At 42.8% G+C, this 21,972-nt stretch overlaps 1 protein-coding gene across 3 annotated transcripts in view; it reads right to left on the bottom strand.

Moving 5' to 3' along the window:
- Positions 1-12,263, bottom strand: part of RIOX2 (ribosomal oxygenase 2) — a 28,277-nt gene extending 16,014 nt beyond the window's left edge. For all 3 annotated transcript variants that reach the window (XM_036242826.1, XM_036242827.1, XM_036242828.1), the window contains exons 1-2: positions 12,218-12,263; positions 6,515-6,985 (exon numbers count right to left, since the gene is read on the bottom strand). In XM_036242826.1, coding sequence (XP_036098719.1) covers positions 6,515-6,949 — 435 coding nt within the window. In that variant the 5' untranslated portion in view covers positions 6,950-6,985; positions 12,218-12,263. The remainder of the gene's footprint in view (positions 1-6,514; positions 6,986-12,217) is intronic.
- Positions 12,264-21,972: the final 9,709 nt, after the last annotated feature.

Below are 21,972 nucleotides of genomic sequence, written 5' to 3'. Positions count from 1 at the left end.
TCAAGTTTCTTGCTATCTCAGTCTGAAGTTCTGGCAAAAGGACCAAAGACTTACATTTGGAAATACCCTGTACAAAAGTGATATTTAAAGCATTGGAGAAGAAATGATAACCTAGAGACTGGGCATAACAGAGGAGGAGGAAAGGGGACTAATCTGCTCTTCAGAATATAAGTCAGACTGAGGGGCCTAGAGAGGGGCCATATATTCCTGGGACAGAGAAAGAAACCTGACTTTCCCAAGGCAGATGTGAAGAGGGAGGTGGGAAGTAGGCCACACGGACATCATCAGCACTTCCTACAAGGCAGATGTGAAGAGGGAGGTGGGAAGTAGGCCACGCGGACATCATCAGCACTTCCTACAAGGCAGATGTGAAGAGGGAGGTGGGAAGTAGGCCACGCGGACATCATCAGCACTTCCTATAAGGCAGATGTGAAGAGGGAGGGAGGAAGTAGGCCACATGGATATCATCAGCACTTCCTACAAGGCAGATGTGAAGAGGGAGGGAGGAAGTAGGCCCATGGATATCATCAGCACTTCCTATAAGGCAGATGTGAAGAGGGAGGTGGGAAGTAGGCCACATGGATATCATCAGCACTTCCTATAAGGCAGATGTGAAGAGGGAGGTGGGAAGTAGGCCACATGGACATCATCAGCACTTCCTATAAGGCAGATGTGAAGAGGGAGGGAGGAAGTAGGCCACGCGGACATCATCAGCACTTCCTACAAGGCAGATGTGAAGAGGGAGGAAGTAGGCCCATGGATATCATCAGCACTTCCTATAAGGCAGATGTGAAGAGGGAGGTGGGAAGTAGGCCACATGGATATCATCAGCACTTCCTACAAGGCAGATGTGAAGAGGGAGGGAGGAAGTAGGCCACGCGGACATCATCAGCACTTCCTATAAGGCAGATGTGAAGAGGGAGGGAGGAAGTAGGCCACGCGGACATCATCAGCACTTCCTATAAGGCAGATGTGAAGAGGGAGGTGGGAAGTAGGCCACGCGGACATCATCAGCACTTCCTATAAGGCAGATGTGAAGAGGGAGGGAGGAAGTAGGTCACACAGACATCATCAGCAGTTCCTATAAGGCAGATGTGAAGAGGGAGGGAGGAAGTAGGCCACATGGATATCATCAGCACTTCCTACAAGGCAGATGTAAAGAGGGAGGGAGGAAGTAGGCCACGCGGACATCATCAGCACTTCCTATAAGGCAGATGTGAAGAGGGAGGGAGGAAGTAGGCCACACAGACATCATCAGCAGTTCCTATAAGGCAGATGTGAAGAGGGAGGGAGGAAGTAGGCCCATTGATATCATCAGCACTTCCTATAAGGCAGATGTGAAGAGGGAGGTGGGAAGTAGGCCACATGGATATCATCAGCACTTCCTACAAGGCAGATGTAAAGAGGGAGGGAGGAAGTAGGCCACGCGGACATCATCAGCACTTCCTACAAGGCAGATGTGAAGAGGGAGGGAGGAAGTAGGCCACGCGGACATCATCAGCACTTCCTACAAGGCAGATGTGAAGAGGGAGGGAGGAAGTAGGCCACGCAGACATCATCAGCACTTCCTATAAGGCAGATGTGAAGAGGGAGGTGGGAAGTAGGCCACGCGGACATCATCAGCACTTCCTACAAGGCAGATGTGAAGAGGGAGGGAGGAAGTAGGCCACGTGGACATCATCAGCAGTTCCCATGTGCCAGGCACTGTCTCTAAGTGCTTACCTATATTAATTATACAACCTTCCCAACAACCCTGTCTCTATGGTGGGTTATATCATCATCTCCAGTTTCCTGATGAAGAAACCAAGGCGAGAACAGAGAGCTAGTAAATAATGGAGCCAGGATTCAAATCCAGGCAACCAAGTTCTGGAGTCAGTATCTCTAACTACAACTATACAGCCACTCTAAGGACTTAAGGAAAGACAGTCAAAGGACACTGAAGAGTTATGTTTCAAGCATATGAATGTGACCAAAACATAGAAAACACTAAAACATATAAAGTATTTGCTGGGTAAGTCATTGGCCACAGCTTGAGAATCAGTCCTACCATGGAACGAAAAAGGAAGACATCTTTACAAAGACCACTGGACTACCGTATTGATTGGTCTCAGGACTCAAGGGTTCTACCCAACACAGGAAGAATAATTTAATGGCATCTGAACAGCTGCAAAGAATCAGAGCTCCAAGGGAGTCATGTATGGGGGGGGGGGGGGCAGCCGGACCTGACTAATTACATTTAAATGGTGACTGAATCCACTGAAAACCAGGGCTTCCCTCTTTTCTAGTGGCCTGAGAGGTGTCTCAGGTCTATGTGGGTGACTTATGGCTCCCAACTCAAGCATCTCGGTATATAATTAATGAGTTTGTCTCTTCTTAAAGATTACCAGAAACCTTATCAATTGTACAATATTTCCCCTTTTCCCCTGGACCTTTAGCTTCTGCATCTGCTAAGTGTGACCTACTACAAGGAGATATGGAGTCAGTCAATTTCAGTCCAGCTTATAATTACCAGCTAGGTGACTTCAGCTTCTTAATTTGTAAAATGAAGACTCCCACCCTAAGACTGTGGGGAACATCATAGAATAACTTATCTCCAATCCTATTTAAATTGCAAAGCAGTACATAAGTATTACTGCTTCACCAACTAAAGCACAACCAAAGCTCCTGAAATCTGTCTTCTCCTTTAACTCATGACTCCCAACTCTTGTCTGGAGGTGCCAAGAAGGACACCAGAACAACAAAAACGGGAAGGTAGCAGCCACTCTCCTGGCTGGGTACAACCTCCTGTCTCCACTGCCCCACCCACAAGGATCAAAAGCGAATGCCAAGGCTCAGACAAGTTGCCCCTGCGTATTCCTGGAGAGGCGAAAACAAACAACAAAAGCCCTACCTTTCAATTAACATCTTTAAAACTATAGTAAGAAAATGCCTTAAATTTGGAGTTAGAAGTCCTTACTGAGTAGCTATGGAAAAGTCCCACCTGAGAACTCGTTTTTTCACATGTAAAATGGAGACCACACTGACTGCCCTACTTCAAATGTCTGTTGGAAGACTCAAAAATTAACACTTGTGTGAGTGTTTGCTAAACTCACCCAGATGGTGAATACATGAATTACACAAAGCAGGAGGGACACAACTATGGTCTCTGGTTAGCACACTTCCAGACTAACGAGAATAAGCTAACACCCAGTAAACGCGCGCTGACCTGCCTCTAGACCTTTTCCACCCTGATACCAACATGCCCGTTCCCACACACACAGCACTCAATCTCCTCATTGTGTAAATACAGTCACACCTCAGTTCTCGACCTTCTCGCATCTTGAACAATTCGGTTCTCGACCAAGTTGTTCAGGGAAAAAATGTCTGGTTGGCAAACCAACAACCTTTTCATGCTGATATCTGTATGTTCAGTCGCATGTCTCGCAGGTAACACACAAAGGAGAATGCACGAGTATGAGTCAGTGTACCCCAAACCTTGTGTTAACATCTGAGGATATTGTGCTGTAAATATTTATAGAGAAATATCACCCTGACAAAGAAGTAGCAAAGTGTGCGAGAAACAGGTTCAATGACAATGCAGTTTCACCTCAGGCAGATGTAAAAACACACATCGTTGGATAGGTTTTCAGTGAGACAGAGGCCCAGTGAGCCTGAAGCAAGTTCTAGTGGAGCCAAGAAACAAGAGAAAGAACCCCAGAACAGCTACCTGACATTTTCATAAAGGGGACTCCCTTCCAAACAGTAACCTCCCTCTATCCCTCCACCCCCCTCTCCATATTCAGTCATCAAAAGCTCTCAACATGAAAGGTGAGTTCTAGTGTGTATACAGGTTTTCATTTTTTACTATACAGTTCATTTCCCTGTTGTTAAATTTTCATTTATATTTCATGTCCTTTTGTTTCTAAAGTGTTTGTTTACAGATTAAACAGTACATCAAACATGTACTGTATACAAGAAAGGTTAAAACAGAAAATCGTTAGGGAGGCTGGAACAGATTAATTCAATTTACATTATTTCTAACAGGAAAAGAAATGATTCGGTTTTCTAACGAACTGCAGTTCAAGAAGCACGGTTCCATTGTATTTGGAAAACCCAGCTCTAGTGGGGTAGCACGAGCTCCTACAACTACCGGTCTCTCAACACTGGGTGTGCCCTTGAACAGCGCGGGGGCTGAGGTTAGACAGAAAGCTCATCCTTCCTGTTTCAATAAACAGGGCCAAAGAGCTGAGTCCACAGGGAAAAAAACAAAAAACACATTCTTGGCCACCTGGAATTGGGGGGGAGGAATGTGGAAGGCCTAATGATGAGCAGGAAGAGCCCAAGATGACTCTAAAGTACAGAATGACAGCCGCAGAGGACACCACACACAGGACAAATGGCAACTTTCTACTGGTCTGTGACCACATTGCTGACCTTTTATGTTCATAGTTCTTAGGTGTCTAAAACCCACTCTTTTAATAAAAATGTTGTTTCAAGAAAATAATAACATAAAAAATAGAAGTGCTGCTTCTATCCAGGTCAAGAGTCAAAGACTGGCTCAGAGAGAAGCCCCACAGTGTCCACATTTTCTTAATTCAACTCGACGCGGTTGGCGAGTGACTTATACATTCCTTTTGGGTGTTTAGGCCAAAAGGTTGGCATTTCAGGGACATTTCAACTTGGTATGATTGAGATGGAGTATCTGGAATCATAACTTGTACTGAAAAATCTGAGAGTACTTAAACTTCATCTAGAACACAGGTAGGCTCAGGATCCTTTGAAAGGATCTCACCTGTGTGTGGGTCGCAACCCCTTTGGGGGTCAAAACGACCCTTTCACAGGGGTCATATAAGACCAACAGAAAACACATATTTCCGATGGTGATTCATAACAGTAGCAAAATTACAGTTATGAAGCAGCAACGAAAATAATTTTATGGTTGGGGGTCACCACAACATGAGGAACTGTATTAAAGGGTCGCAGCATTAGGACAGTTGAGAACCACTGCTTTTGACAAGAAAGGGAATCTTCCCAATTATGCACCAGACCGGCACAAGGGGATCTAACAAGGTGACTCTTGAGTTCAGAAGCAGGAAACATTATTGGGAACTGACAAGTCCCAGGAACCACCAACACAACCAGACTCTGCCCCCCTCGGTACGGAACCTCACGAACCGCTCTTCCTTCTCCCATGCTGCCACCTGGATTCAGCCATGGGTCATAGGAGGGGACTTCTGAATAGGAATGAGACTACCCAAAACTCACAAGCAGCCATTGATTGTTCTGGACCACCTGTCACGTAAAGATCTCAAACCTCTACAAAAGTGTATTGGCTCAACCCTGGCCCATGTGGCTCAGTTGGTTGGAGCATGGTCCCGTGCACCAAAATGTGGTGGTTTGATGCTCAGTCAGCGCACATACCCAAATTGCAGGTTTGATCCCCAGTCAGGGCACAGGCCAGAGACAACCAATCGATCTTTCTCTTTCTCTCTCTCTCTCTCTCTCTCTCTCTCCCTCTCTCTAAAATAAAATATTTAAAAGTAGCCCTGGCCAGTTTGGCACAGCAGTTCGAGCATCAGCCTGTGGACCAAAGGGTCGCAGGTTCAATTCCTGGTCAGGGGCACGTACCTGGGATGCAGGTTTGATCCCAGCCCCAGTGGGGGTCGTGCAGAAATTCGCAGCCAGTAGATGTGTCTCTCTCACATCGGTTTCTCTTTTTCTTTCTCTCTCCTGCAACCCCCTGCCCTTCCACTCTATCTAAAAAGCAACAAAAAAATATCCTGGGGTGAGGATTAAAAAAAAAAAAAGGATATTAGTTCATCCTGAGTCTGCCTTTTATAAATGCAGAAACTGAGCACAGAGGAAGCAAATTATTTCTCAAACTTCAATCACTGATATAGAAAAATAAATAAAAAGCTAGCCAGTCTCACTTGCAAATCGAAGCTATCCTACACACATGACTGCAGTCCCGGGGGAAGTTGCAGGACCCAGCCCTTCACTGCACATGGGTGGGCTGCTGTGCATAAGGGTAAAATCTGTTTCTTGAACATACATCTGGCATGTGACCTGGTCATGGCTCTGAAGCCTCTACTTAGGTCGATGCAGGCAGTAAACGGAGGCAACGTGAAGAAGAAAATGACCACCTGGATGCTACCTTACAACCTTAAATTTATAAGGACAAAAAAAAAAAGAAATGTCTACTATATACCAAAACATAAACCAGCCCACAGAACATGCTCCTGGAGGCATAATATCACTTTAATAAACTTTATAAACTATCAATGTAATTTAGTTTTTGCAGCTCTATGATACCCAACCATGTCCACCCTGAATGGACATCTTCTAACCAATTAGCCAAAAGATACCACAGAATCTCCTAATTTGGGACGCACTTGAAGACCAAACAGGTGCTACCTCTTCTTAAGCTGGCAGGAGACAAATCAACATCAAAGCACAGGTTCATCCCGAGCTGATCTGTGGCCAAATGTTAACACTTGAAACATACAAGGATTCTACAGTGGGGAGAACCTGTTACCTTAAATCTCTGAGGTTGGTGAAACTGAATTGTTGCCCTTTTCTGATCAAAATCTTTTCTCAGCTGAAGAAAGTGAGCTTTGCCATCTTTATTTAAAACCTTCTTCTTCCCATTGACACAGCGGCAGACATTTACGTCTCTTCCATAGTACATACCCCGGCTGCACAGACTCTTCAGATCTGATAGCTTGAACAAGGACTGGTAATATGTGGCCAGCGCAGGGTCATCTCTCTGAATGAGAAGGGGCTTCTGTTCCCAGAATTCTTTGAAAAAAGTCTCTGCCTTGATGGGTGAGATTAAACTTTCAAAGAAACTACTGGGGCTATCGAAGTTTAAAGTGGAGGGCCCCCCAGCTGCCCCCACTTTCAGCTGTTTACAGGGAACAGGCCCCTCTTCCTTCCCAGTCCCAGCAGGCTTGGCTTTCTTTGGCATCATTCAGTCTTTGAGACAAAGCTGTGAGGAAACGCAAACCTACAAAAGAACAAAGAACATGTGTTGGGGTTCGCAGATCATGCACACAGCCACAGGACCGGGGCCCTCATGGGACTCCGTAGTCAAGGCCTTTCCTCCAGAGTGCCACAGAGCCTTCAGCCCAACCCCATTTTTCCCAAATGTGACTCAGCCTCAAACACTAGCTCACACATTCATCTAAAGGAAAGTGTGTTTTCCTTGCACACAAGCACCACATTGTGGAATTCCTTGTTTATTAGGAAGTATAATTATCCCAACTTAAATGATTCAACTATCTCAGTGGTTCCCAGTCAGTTTTAGCCTGTGGCCATTAACACAGCGAAATCAAAAACCTTTCATTTAGCTTCCATCAGTACCAGGTCTCAAATCTAATGAGATGTATTTTGGGTTATAAACACTTGACTTGGGAGCCACCAATAGCTGCCCACTGCCAGGTGCTCCTCACCCAGCACCACCCCCAACTGCTGCTCAGGACAGCAACCAACATGTCCTGGGCCAGTGGTGTTAGCCGGTGGCCAGAGCAAGAAGTCGCCCACTCCCAAGTCTTCCTCAACCACGTGAACCTCCTCACTTCCAAATCTCAGCTTATTCCTAAAAAGTGCTACTTTATCGGAAACCTCTCTCCCATTTAAAAAATAATACTAATAATAATTAGAAGCTGAAAAGAATAACAATAGGTATATCCCAAATCTCTAAAAAGCTGTAACTGTTAAACATAACTAAATCCCCACATCATTGACCTCTACCATAACACTCCTCCACCTTGAATGTGCAACACACATCACCTGGGCATTAGATCGGAGGTCAGACTGAGATTCTGCATCTCTAACAAGGTCCCATGCAATGCAGCTGTTGCTGGTCCACAGACCACACTGCAGTAGTGAGGGGAGCAACACCCCCAAACACTACCAAACCTCACAAAATTGTCCAAACCACATCTATAGTCACACTTATCATGCAAGTGTCCGTCATTTGGGGTTCAAAATAGTCATTCATATTAGATGTATTTCCTGAAAATGCAAATTTCTATTTGAACTTTTTTTCTGGGAGGCAGTGGGGGGGGGGGGGGGTTGTGGAATTTACTGATTTCACCAGATTCTTAAAGGAGTCTCTGTCCCCCTAAAAAAGGTTGTTAAAACCTGCACTGATAAAAAACAGTTTTTCCCAGAGTCCAGTAACTTATTTATAGATGTTACAGTTTCCCATCTTGTTGGACTATCAGAATTGCAAGAACACTGTTTTCTGCTACTTCGTCATTATAACCAAGCTGCAGCTCAGCTACAATATGAACTAAGTAAGTGGTCTGACCTAGGAGTAAACCCTGGAATAATTTGTTACATATTGCAACAACTAATTTATAAATAAACCTTTGGAATGCAACCCAAATGTAAACTGAACTAAAATTAGAAAGTAGAAAATTCAAAATACCAAACTCTCTAGTGACCTCATTTTAGCTTCTAAATTTTGTACCCACAAATAGCTCAGATCAAGTGCTTTTGGTGGGAAAATAGGATGATGGTGGAAAGCTAATAAAAATAGACATTAAAAGTCTGCATTGGAAGGGTAAGAGCTTAAGTTTAGGGAAAAAATTAACTTTAGTGTTTTACAATATGTCATCAATGAGACAAAAATTTGCTGAAAATGTTTCCTATTCATTTTAAGTTTTCCAGACTATTTTGATTTCTCAACGAAAGAATCAAGGCTTCAGTGAGACAAAGTACTGCTAGTACTTGGAACCCAGATAAGAAAACAGATTAGTAAAGGGCACTGCTATCCTATGAAAGGTTAGTTTATGGCTCACATCAGGGAACTTTGATTTCAGGAGCATCCATACCACCATTTAAATGTTAAGAGTGACTCACTGTGCTTAGCCCTGGCCAGTGTGGTTCAGGGCACACGCGGGAGGCAACCAATTGATGTGTCTCTCTCACATGCATCTCTCTCTCTCTCTCTCTCTCTCTCTCTCCCCCCCCCTCCCTCCCTCCTACTCTATCTGAAAAATCAATGGAAAAGTATCCTTGGTTGAGGATCAAAAAAAAAAAAAAAATCAATGGAAAAAATATCCTTGGGTGAAGTTTAACAAAATTATTAATAAAAAAATTAAAATGAAAACAGTTAAACTGGCTCAAAAGGCTTGTATCATTAAAAGTACCCTATGATGAAAAAGTAGTTTCATATTCAACCACACATCCTCTTATCCCTCACAATCGGTCAGGTTAAAATTAAAGGAATATCAGCAGCAGAAAAATGCAATTGAAAGGCTTTTCTTTTCTTCTTCTTCTTTTTTTTTTTTTTTTAATTAATTTTTAGGGAGAGGAAGGGAGAGAGAAAGATAAACACTGATGTGAGAGAGAAGCATCAATCAGTTGCCTCCCACATGGGCCCAACGGGGAACGAACCCAAAACCTGGGTATGTGCCCTGACCAGGAATCGAACCCATCACCATTTGATGTACAAGGCTCCAACCAACTGAGCCATACTGGCGAGGGCTGAAAGGCTTTTAAGCATAACATATGAATACAGTACAAGCACACTCCTGGTTAGACAAAGTGTACAGAATAAGTAAGCCAAAAATATAATCACTTAAAGCATTTTTCCATCTATGATCTCTAACAAACCCTAACACTATATAACAAATACTTTTGTTAGAATATACATTTCATTATTTATACTGCCATGACATCATTTATGTTTCTCTATGTTCATACTGAAATGATTTGAGGCTCAGTTCACTGGAACCTAGCTTAGAGGTTACTGGGAAAATATACTATCTCTCCGATTCTCACACTATCCATATTGTAAAATAATTCTTTTTAATAGGCTCTGAGAAGTGGAGAGGAGAAGAGATGACATTCCATACCACACTAAACGTACAAAATATTGCCCGGCCAGTGTGGCTCAGTGGATTGAGCGTCATCCCATGAACTGAGAGGTCCCAGTTCGATTCCCTGTCAGGACACATGCCCGGGATTTGGGGCTCAATCCCCAGTGGGGGACATGCAGAAGGCAGCCAATCAATGTTTCTCTCTGACACCAATGTTTCCATCTCTCTCCCCCTTCCTCCCTCTAAAAAAAAAAATATCAACAAAAAAATTATAAGATGCATCATAATTTCAGAAACAGTAAAAAGTAAAATATCTTACAATCTAAGAAATACGATAATTAAGCTAAAGAATGCTTTGTCCAGAAAAGTACAGCCTGCACATATTTCTAATTGAAATATGTCAATTATTGTCATATTTAACATATAATTGACATACAATATGTCAATTAGAAAAAGTTTTTTAAAGCAATTGTACAATTTGAGTTGACTATAATCATTAAAATGTAAAGTGATTAAATCAAAAGAAAAGATTCAAGGTTCATATTTTACTAACTGCCCAGATTTTAGAAATTAAAACAAACAAAAAAACCACTAACTAAACAACTCTGAAGGATTACAACTCTACAGGAAAATCAATATTGAGACCCATTCTACAGCCAACAAATACAAACAGAACCTTTCTATTGTCAAGTGTTCTAACCTTGTCTATGCGAAATTACTGACAGGAAGTCAAAACACAGCTTCTTGGGGGAAGGGACAGAGATTTGCACACACCCAGAATCTAGCAGAGTGAGTGGTACATAAGGAGGTCCCTCAAAAATGTTTGCTGCCTGGGCCTGTTGGGCTCAGCGGTTGAAGCATTGGCCTGCAGACCAGAGAATCCCGGGTTTGGTTCCCGCTAGGGGCATGTACAAAACAAAGAAAAGAAAAGAAAAGAGACTTTTAGCCCGGCCGGTGTGGCTCAGTGGTTGAGCGTCGACCCATGCACCAAGAGGTCGCTGATTCGATTCCGGTCAGGGCACATGCCCAGGTTGTGGGCCAGGTCTCCAGTGGGGGGCATGCAGGTGGCGGCCAATCAATGCTCTCTCTCATTGATGTTTCTATCTCTCTCTCCCTCTCCCTCTAAAATCAATAAAGAAAAAAAATAAAAAAATAAAAAAAAAGTTTGCTGACACTTTTTCCTTTTCATCTTTGGTATATAATTTTAGAGAAAAATCTCAAAAGCCTTACAGAAACCAAAGTTGGGAGGAAACAAATGGTTTGTTCAGTGGGAATTATTCTGACAGCAGCTGGCCCTTGGGTGTTCAACAGTATTGTCAGAGCTGAAAGGCATCTTAGCCATCAGTGGTTATTACCCATGGGGAAGGAGGTGTGTCTTTATAATCAAAAGAGCAGAGCAGTATTTTACAGGGCACTTGTGAACATGCGTTTCTGGGCCCCACATCAAGCCTACTGGATGAGCACTTCTGGTAGCTGGGCCCAGAAACCTGCATCAATGTAGTATGTTCTCTAGGTAAATTTTAGATCCACCAACACAGAGGATAGTAGTCAAACAGCTCAATTAAACACATACACACACCCTACCTGTCATAAAGGACATACTGCCAGTAACAAGGTTGCTTAGGCCCACAGAAATGTCTATTGATTCAGAGAGGGAAAACTAGTTGTTTACCTAAAGCTGTGATTAGCAGTTTTGTCTTTAATTTTAGAAAAAAAAAAAATGGACTACACCTCATTAATGTACGTTAGGAACCATGACGTTACCAAGGAGGCGGCCAGAGAGAGAAAATCCATCCAAGCAATGGTAGCAGGTTCCTCCACTTAAACTTAAACATGAGCCCAGTGAAATCAAAGGCCTGGCGCCGAACTGAAGCTAATTAGTGGAGTAATTAGACCCGGTGACTCCCAGGACTGTACTTCCGGAAAACAGCCAACAACCTGGTCTTACTAACCTGTTGGACAACCCAACTGTAGGGCAGCTGTTCTAGAAATATTGGTGACAAATGAAGGATTAGGAAGGGCAGGCTGATTAAGGAGGGTGATGTTAAAGTCGGGGTGGACGAAGGAGACGCGCCGCCCTCGCCCCAGGCCGGGTTTCCCACGCGGCGGCCCGGCCGCACACAGCCCGGCGCGTCCCCTCCCTGCCAACCTCCAACTTTCCGTGGAGCGTCCGGTCTGCGTGCGGACCCCCGCGAGCACGTGGGCTACCCGGTGCCCGGGCCGTTCGCCAGCCACTCCGGGCGGGAAGCGGCAGGCGTGTGCACGCGGCCCGTCCCCGGGGCCACGCGGCAGGTCGGAGGGAGCCCCCAGCCCCGCGCCGACCGGCACCCGCCGACCCAGGCCCCGCCGCCCGGAGCCCCGCGGCCCCCCCACCTCCCCCACCTTCCCCCCCGCCCCGGAGCACGGACCCGCCTGCGGCAGCGCGGAACTGCGGGCCGGACCGCTCCACTCACCGGCGTGGCCTGTTGCGCGTGGCCGCGCGGGCGGGGCGGGGCGGGGCGGGGCGGGGCGGCGTGCACACGCTCCCGGGCGGCGCGCTGGGGCTGGGCCGGCTCCCGCTCCCGGCCTCCGGGGCCCGCGGGGTGGTGCTTCCGGCGCCCGCACCCCAGGGGCTCGGTACTCACCCCACGGGTTTCTTTCTTTGATGTTAAAGGAAATAAATTGGTTGCTTTTTTTTGAGTTGAGGGCTGAATGAGGCTCTGGATTTGGGAATGCGTTCTAGTCCATCTTGTTCCTTTAATGAGTGGGGAAACTGAGGCCCGGAGAGCGGAAGGGAGTTTAGGGAGCTGGTGGTCCAGGTTCTCCATCGCTTTCCTTGGGGCTTTCTATGCTAGCTGTGCTTTTTTATACTAAGTCAACTGAAATTTATGTCACTTTGCTCCCAGAGAGAGAATTAAGCCTGGTTTAAAACGATACTGAAAATTCTTTGTTACTGTAGCTATACAACCAAAGAAGAAAAGCAATTATTTAAGTAATGGAGGCCTAAGTCTCTCCCTTGGCTCTAATTTGGGAAGGGAGGCTCGAAGCAGTGGGCAGGGGTATCAGTGACACACCCCTTCTCCGGCCTGTACTGTCTCTGCCCTGTGGACACCCAGAAGAGCCACCCAAAGGAAGTCATTTCACTCTGTCAAGGTCATTGAGGCCTAGGGCTGTTTCTGATGATCCAGCGACACAAGAGCAGATGGGAACAAAGTATATACCCTTGTTTAGCACTTGTCCTGAACTAACGACAATAGCAAGCCTTGAACCGAATTCTTCCCATCTGTCAGGCACCATGCTAGCTAGGTGTTTCATCGACCCCTCACCTCATCCTCACTACATCCTGCGCTTAACTCCATTGTATAGTTGGGGAAACCGGGTGAGCAAAGAGTAAGTAACTGCACAAGGTCACACAGGTAGGCAGTAACACAAACAAGATTGAAGCCAAACCACTCAACTGTTAGTCCTTTTTCATTGTTTTCTACCTCCCATTATTAACTCACAAGCTTCCTGTCAGATTCCAGTCGGGGAAACTCAGAGTTCACATCAAATGTAGCCCTTTAAAATGGGGAACATGTGTAATACTGTCAACAGTAAATAAAGACCATAAAAATTTAGCCTTTTAAGTAAAGACTACAAAAAATAAAATAAAACCACCTCTAATCTACTTGAAATGATATATTGGTAATATACTTTGCTCTTTATTTTGACTTCAAAACGTCTACTCAAGCCCTGGCCAGTGTGGCTGCGTGGTTAGAGTGTCGACCCATGCACCAAAGGGTCATGGGTTCAATTCCCAATCAAGGGCACCTACCTAAGTTGCAGGTTAAATCACTGGCCCCAGTTGGGGTACATACAGAGGCAACCAATGTGTCTTTCTCACACCCATGTTTCTCTCTCTCTCTTCCATTCTCTCTCTCCCTCTCTCCCTCCCCTCCCCCCCCTTTACTCGAGATAATATATAACCGTCTTGGTGTTACAGGGGTTCAGAAAATGGTGAATTCTGTCTCACATATGTCTTTTATGTGGGAAAGCAGTACTTTGTGTCTGCCGTAAAGTTCCAATGTCAACACAAAAAACCATTTGCCTCACATAGAAAAGCCTCTAGGATGTCTAACAGAACAAGTACAAGGGAAATCATATATCTTTTTTTTTTTTTATCCTCACCCGAGGACATTTTTCCATTTTTTTGTTCAGATAGAGTGGGAGGGAGAGAGAGGGAGGGAGAGAGAGAGAGAGAAACATCGATGTGAAGGGACACATCGAGTGGCTGCCACCCGCACGACCAACCAGGGCAGGGGGACAAACTGCAACCAAGGTACATGCCCTCAGCGGGAACCGAACCCGGGTCTCTCTGTACCGCAGGCCGACGCTCCAACCGCTGAGCCAAACTGGCCAGGGCGAAATCATATATCTTGTATAGGAGTTTCCCTGATGCAAAATTAGTCTTTCAGTGTGTTCTGTGCAATATTTAATTATAATCCAGATTTCTTAGCATGGCACACAAAACCGTTATGCTCATTCCATCTTTAAACCTAAATAGAGTGCCTGTCATGTCTAAAGAAAAGGAAGAGGGAGAGAAAGTGAGGAAGAGGGACATTGTGACTGAGAATAGCCTATTATTTTGCCTAGGGAGCTTCTAGAATCTATGACATTTCTAATGTACTGTTTAAAGTATTTTGTTTTTTCTTTGTCTTTTGCTTTTAGTCCTTAAGTTTAAAAGCTCTTCCAGCCCTGGCCAGTTTGGCTCAGTGGTTAGAGCGTCGGCCTGCGGTCCGGAGAGACTCGGGTTCGGTTCCCGCTAAGGGCACGTACTTCGGTTGCGGTTTGTCCCCGGCCCTGGTTGGTCGTGCGCGTGGCAGCCACTCGATGTGTCCCTTCACGTCGATGTTTCTCTCTCTCTCCCTTCCTCTCTCTCCCTCCCACGCTATCTGTACAAAAAAAAATGGAAAAATATCCTCGGGTGAGGGGAAAAAAAAAAAAAAAAGCTCTTCCAGAGGACAAGAAGCAAATTACTGTCGAGTCCCCAACTAATTTACTCCAAAGGGTCATTAAATAGTTATTTTTGTTTCTGTAATTTTTTTCTCACAATCATAGATAGCTCAGTTCTGCTAGCCACTGGACCAACACTGCTGTTCCCCGAGCAGGGGTGGGAACCCAGTCTCTCCGGTGAACTGATCATGGCCTGAATCCCCCCACCCCACAGCTGATGGGTGAACCTTCCAGCGGGGTGCACTGTCACACAGGGCCCACCATTTTGATTTTGTTCTGTAAGTGACGTCTGCTGGAACAAGAGAGCATGCCCTGGCACTTGGCACTTGCAGTTTGCCTCCTGCCTGTGGGATGGGATCTGTTCTTCCTTTCCCGTACCCTTCCCCCACCCAAGCCCTTGCCCACAGCTGCCCTCCACCTCTGGCAGGGCGCTGTACACAGATACAGGGAGGGCTGGGATGGGGTGCACACCCCACAGTGTTTCTGTGCCCTAGACTGGTAGTGCCACAATGTGTTTGGAGGGGGACTGGGCTGGAACAAGCCTCCTTTCACACTGGTTCACCATTTAACTTAAATATGACCTCATTCAAGATACAACCTAATTCACAAAACATTGGGGATGGTGTGATTGCTCTAAAAATGTATTTGATGTGTGGGTTTATGTTTATAACACTTCTTCAAAGTGCAAAACACTTGAAACACCAGCATTAATGTTCTCTGAAAAGTAGAGAAATGAATGGGTGCAAGCACTTCCTTTCTTAAGATGCCTCATCCAGTTAGCTAGTCATCTTGGCAAGATCAGAACCTGTATGTCACTTTTAAAGGACTCAGGCTCATCTGCCAAACTTCAGAAAGTCTTATCACTTCACAATGGAAAATATTTTTTTAAAAAGTTGCTAAAGACTTTCCAACTTTTATCTACTTTTAATTGGCTAAGGCAAGGAAGGAGTGATCAACTACACAACCTTGTAGGGAGCTTTTGAAGCACTCTTGTAGAAAATAAATTCTATAATGTATTGACTTTAGGACTAAAAGTTATAGCTCATCTTTCAAATGACCTAATGAATAATAAAATGTAGATCAATGTTTCTTACAACAAATTAAGTATCAATATATTGAAAACAAAACCATTATTATTTTTCTCAGCGACTGTGAAATCTCTCTTCCACACCTGGCCCCATTGTGAAACAAAAAGTATAAGTGAGCAGTTGACTGAAACGGAAGAACAACAGACAGTGTTGAACTTGAACTCGGCCCCTGTGTACCTGGAGAGCAGCAAGAATAGAGAAATCCACCCACCACCACCACACCCTTTTCTTTTCTGCGAAGTGACCACATGCTCTCTTATCTCCAAGATAAGACTCACTCCTCTTCCTCACTGACTATGACTCTTGTTTACCTGCTCATGTGGATTTCTAGGCTCCTTCCTTTCCTTGGAAACATTCCTCATTAATGAAATTCTTCCTATGTCCATAGCCTGTAAAATCTTCTCTTTAATTATCTAGTACATTTTGTCCTTCAAGATTTCTTTATGAGAAAAAAAGGTTCAAGTTTTTGTTAAATCGAGGGATATCAAGTCGCAATTAGAAATTGATAGGACTTTGAAATTGACCAGAACTTTACAGTCTGATTGGGTGTTTTAAAGCAGTGTCTACAAGAACAGTCGAGATGGCTCTGGTCCAATAGATGGAGTATAACATGGACTGCTGTGCCTAAGGACCTGATAGAAATATGAGCAACATCAGGTACAGGATTGTACTTGAAATAACAATTTCCTTACCACCTTGTTCTCTTGATTATTTGAAGGTGTTATTTAATCTAACTAAATTTTGACCTTAATAATGATTATAAAATTAAGTATAATTCCTTTCCCCATTAATCTCCATGTTAAAAAATTGTGTGTGCAATAGAAGAATATGCTGGAGTGAGGATTAACAACAACAAAATGTGTGTGTGTGTGTGTGTGTGTGTGTGTGTGTGTGATTTGAACATACTTATAAGTGGCACAATACAATATGATGGAGGCTTTGTTGGGGGTGGGGCGCAGATAAATTAAAAATGAAAAGGTTTCTCAACGACAGTAATCCATACCCCAGAGCTTCTGAGTAGATAAGTGAATGAATCTGACATGGCAGATTATAGTTGCAAACAGGGATTCTTACCAAGGAAATAAATGCTGAAATTTGGATATGGCTAGGAATTTCATTTGTTTCTAAAATAATTTTATGTCTAGTCCTGGCCGGTTTTGCTCAGCGGTTAGAGCATCGGCCTGTGGTCCAGAGAGACCCGGGTTCGGTTCCCGCTAAGGGCATGTACTTCGGTTGCAGTTTGTCCCCGGCCCTGGTTGGTTGGTGCGGGCGGCAGCCACTCGATGTGTCCCTTTCACATTGATGTTTCTCTCTCTCTCTCTCTTCCTCTCTCTCCCTCCCACTCTATCTGAATTTAAAAAAAAAAAAAAAGGAAAAAAAATAAATAAAATAATTTTATGTCTAAATATTCTTTAGGTTGGTACTTGTAACCCATTATAATAGCACAGAATAGGAAATAAAGCAAATGTCCGCAGGAGGAGACAGGTTAAGGAAACTATGGTGAACCCAATCAGGGGACTGCTCTGCAGCATATAAAAGTTAGTTTGCAGGAAGAAAAAATTGTATAACAATTGTTTATGAAAAAAAATTTTTAATAAAAGAAACTTGTTTATGATCCAGAAAAGAACATTTGATTACAAATGGCTTACTTTAGACACATTTCTGAATAGAATGCAAGTCCAATAAGTCAGGGACTAGGTCCATTTTTTATTACTGTATCCCCAACACAGTGCTTGTTATGATCTGTGTTTAAATCAATAATTAAAGTATATACAAAATGATTCCACTAGAAAAATACATGTCATGCACAGAAAAACTCTAAGGCTATACATTAAAATGTTAACTGTTTAATTCTGAGTGGATGATTCTTCTTTTGCCAATTGATATTTTTAATTTTTATAATGAAATTGTATTTCTTTTGTAATCAGAACAAAATGATAAAATTAAGTTTAAAATGTATCTCTACATGCCCTGGTCAGTTTGGGTCAGCAGTTAGAGCGTCGGCCTGCGGTCCAGAGAGACTTGGTTCGGTTCCCGCTAGGGGCACGTACCTCTGTTGCAGTTTGTCCCCGGCCCTGGTTGGGTTGTGCAGGTGGCAGCCACTCAATGTGTCCCTTTCACATTGATGTTTCTCTCTCTCTCTCTCTCTCTCTTCCTCTCTCTCCCTCCTACTCTATCTGAACAAAAAATGGAAAAATGTCCTCGGGTGAGGATAAAAAAAAAAAAATTAAAATAAATAAAATTCATTCCACCCCAGACTGGTCATTCTTATTTTTTAAAAAAGTACACACACACATTTCCAGAGCAGTTCTGAAAAAGAGCCCATTTCTATATTTAGGCAGTTTAGAGCTGGCTGGCTATTTCTTAATGTTAGAAAGCAGCTTATTTTCTGATATCCTTGCATTTTATCCAAGCTTACCCCTCAGTGAGCAATCACCAACAGTCTGTTACAAAGTGTAATCAGTAAATGAAGTAACAAGCAAAATGAGGTAACTCATTTGTCTGTCACTCATATATTTCCCATGTAAATGTGATTTCATTCTTCTTGAACTAAGACCCAAATCAGAAACTTTTTTGCTCCCTAACCGAAGTGATGCTCACAAGAACAGCTCTGTTCACAGACTTCACAAACCACCAATTTGAGAAGAAACTGGCTAGAAACCTAGGAGCTCATTCTGAATGATCTAATATTTCCCTTGAGTAGTAAAGATAGTTTATTTCTCAGAGTTAGACATTTATTACTAAAGAATACAATGCCTGCATTTCTAGCCATTAACAAAAGTTATGTTTGGCCAACAACTGTGCATGAATGTTCCTCAAGAGCAACGCCACGTGTATGTGCAGCATGGCAGAGACCCATCCTTGTAGCCAAGATTGCCCAGTGTATTGAGTGATGCATTTGATTTAAAACTGTGCATCGAATATGCCCAGGGAAAACATGTGACATCCTGAATGTTCTAGTTCAAAGCATGAGAAAAACAGCAATGTCTGAAGAACTAGAGTTGGAAGAAGGGAAGAGTGTAGATTTGTTCTGTTTATTTATAGATTTGTACTTTAAAAAAAAAAAAAAAAAACACCAGTTATATACAGAGTACATCAAAATCAGAAATGTTGATCCAACTGTAGTACTCTGCTTAAATAATAGCAATAAATTCCTAAAGAATCACCAAAGATATTAATCTGTTCTGTATTTTGAAAATATCCTGCAAAAATACTATCCCTTTTTAATTCAAGCTTAAAAGCTATTAAATAAATAGTTATAAATTTTATTTAATGGAGACTTAAATAAATAAAATGGAGAAACATTTTAAATAAATTATATTAGTTCAAGTTTGGACAGTCTCCTAGAAAAATATAATCCTTGGAAAGTTTTGAAAGAATTGGAAAAGTTGTATCAAGAAAATAAAATGAAGTATCCCAGAATTAATCTGCCCATGAAGGAAGCCATAATAAAAAATAATAATTTGCTTCTAAATCTTTTGCACCCAAGAGGAAGGTAAGTTTCTAGAACACTATGTCATTCACAGCAGAGAATCAAGACTAATTTATTGGGAAACAAGAAGAAAGTTATTTGCCTCTTCACCTGGCATGAAATAATTCAAATCATTTTGGTTCACTTTGTGGTGAAATAAATGACAATGCACTGAAAATAATACTGCTTAATTTATTTCCCTTAATTCAATCCCAGAAATCAAAAAAGGAAGGGAGATATTTTATACTTCCTATGAAGGGCTTACCTCTAAATAGAATCTTTTTTACAAAATACTCAACATAAAAGTATGCACTGCCAGTGTGCAAAATGAATGCTGGTCATTGGATGTTTTTCTACTTAATGAACATCTATTTAATATCCACTTGACCTGATTTACTTCATTCAACCAAAGTTACCAAAGATTACGACAGGTTCTGTATATCTTATTAAATCTGTCGCTCAATACCACATCTGGAAGCATCTTCAGTTGCTTATAAATTGAAAGTCCACTTTCCTTCATGGATGTTATTTTCCTTCTTTTGGAACCCCCTTTCCAGAACTCAGGGCAGCAAGCATACCTCAGATGTAATATCCATTATTACAGTTGTCACTTCTCATGGCTACCAGTTCACTGTTCTTGCACTCACTGATGGTAGGAATGCCGATTTGTATTCTTTTTGTTAGTATATAGCACCTAATAAAGTGCCTGGCACATGCAGGAGGTCAATAAACATTTGGTGAATAAAGTAACTTATTAAATACATCCAAAAAGCTATGAAAATGATACCTCAACTACAAAATATAAGAGGCCATTATTGAAGTGTGATGTATTATTTTAACTTGGGAAGTATGGAGGACTGAGTGAGGTTTACAGCTCTCTGTCCCCCTTGGACTAGATAACATAACAGACATGTCAGTGACATAGATAAACGATGTGGCTGGAGATGGTAGAGGGAAAGTCTGCATGGAATCACAGCTGTATGAGTGTCCATGGTACCACCTTAATGGGATATTCTTTCTTTCTTTTTTTTCTTTATTGATTTTAGAGGGAGAGGAAGGAAGAGGGAGAGAGATAGAGACATCCATGAGAGAGAACATCATTTGGCCGCCTCCTGCATGCCCCTCACTGGGGATCAGGCCCACAACTTGGGCAAGTGCCCTGACCAGAAACTGAACCGGCGACCTCTTGGTGCATGGGTTGATACTCAACCACTGAGCCACACTGGCTGGACTCCAATATTCTTTAGGCCCGGAGTTGTGGCTGGCTGACTCTCAGTTCCATCTAGCACTGTCCAGTTTATAGTCACTTGTTGTTGCTCAATATAATCTGACTCCAAAACGAGTTTCTATATACTGGGAATTCCTCTTCATACATATATACCCCAATAAAACAAATTAAATATAATATACACAACGGGAAATAAAACCCTTGAACAGGTGTCAATGACATGGTTGTTCTCCAGAACAATTCTACCAACTTGCCCTCCGAGAGATTTTCTTTTCTTTATCTGAGATGAATCTGCACTGGGGCTGTCTGTGACTCTTCTTCCTCGAATGGAGTCTTCTTCTGAGTGGAGAGAAAAGGAAGTCTGGTCCATGTCAGTCTCGCTGTCTTAGTAACAACCATCGATAGCCATAGCTTGAACTGCATCAATATTGTACATTCCAGAAATCTGATAAAAAAGACTTCTGTTAGTAAGTCTTTTTTTTTTTTTTTTCCTCACCCGAGGATATTTTTCCATTTTTTGTACAGGTAGAGTGGGAGGGAGAGAGAGGAAGGGAGAGAGAGAGAGAAACATCGACGCGAAGGGACACATCGAGTGGCTGCCACCCGCACGACCAACCAGGGCCGGAGACAAACTGCAACCGAAGTACGTGCCCTTAGCGGGAACCGAACCCGGGTCTCTCAGGACTGCAGGCCTACGCTCTAACTGCTGAGCCAAACTGGCCAGGGCTGTTAGTAAGTCTTAAATATGGTTTTATGAATAGAAATTACAGTGAAAATCTAAATATTAAGGATTTTAAAATAGTTTCAATAAATGCTAAGAATGTTTTGCTTATTTTTAAAGAATTCTGGTTTTGCTTCTGGTGTCTGACTAAAAGTCATTTTAATAATAAATGGAAAGCATTATTTTGGAGATCCATTTTTAATAGGGGTTTAACAAGGTTTATAATTTTTTCCATAGAGATATTTGAGCATTATATAAATAAATGTTACAAAACTATAATGTCAGTGTTTTCTAACTAGAAGGAAACAGTTTTGGCTTTCCCCCTTCCTTTCTGAGTAGTGTGAAATGCTTGGCATAAGTTTCTGACTTGAAATTGAACATGTTTTATCAGAAGAGCAACATAAGCCAATTTGGTTTGCTTTTCGATGTATTTTTCCTCTTCAGAGAAAACATAATAGTATGCCCAGTCGGTATGTTTTGTCCAAAAACAACAGTATCAGCTGGTGATCCATTTATGCTTAAATTTGGGGTGGGGGTTAGGAATATTTTAGTTGCTCTTTTAAAATGCAAATTGGCCAAGCCTTCCCATTTTTGCTGAAAAGTACCTAGAAATGACACTAACATAACCCAAATAAATAACTTGAAATTAGCTTATTTTTTGGAAGGAGCGCACTTTCGTTGCT

Source organism: Molossus molossus, unplaced genomic scaffold (genome assembly GCF_014108415.1).
Source record: "Molossus molossus isolate mMolMol1 unplaced genomic scaffold, mMolMol1.p scaffold_m16_p_5, whole genome shotgun sequence".
Classification (NCBI taxonomy): domain Eukaryota; kingdom Metazoa; phylum Chordata; class Mammalia; order Chiroptera; family Molossidae; genus Molossus; species Molossus molossus.
This window is presented reverse-complemented; position numbering and strand designations above follow the sequence as displayed.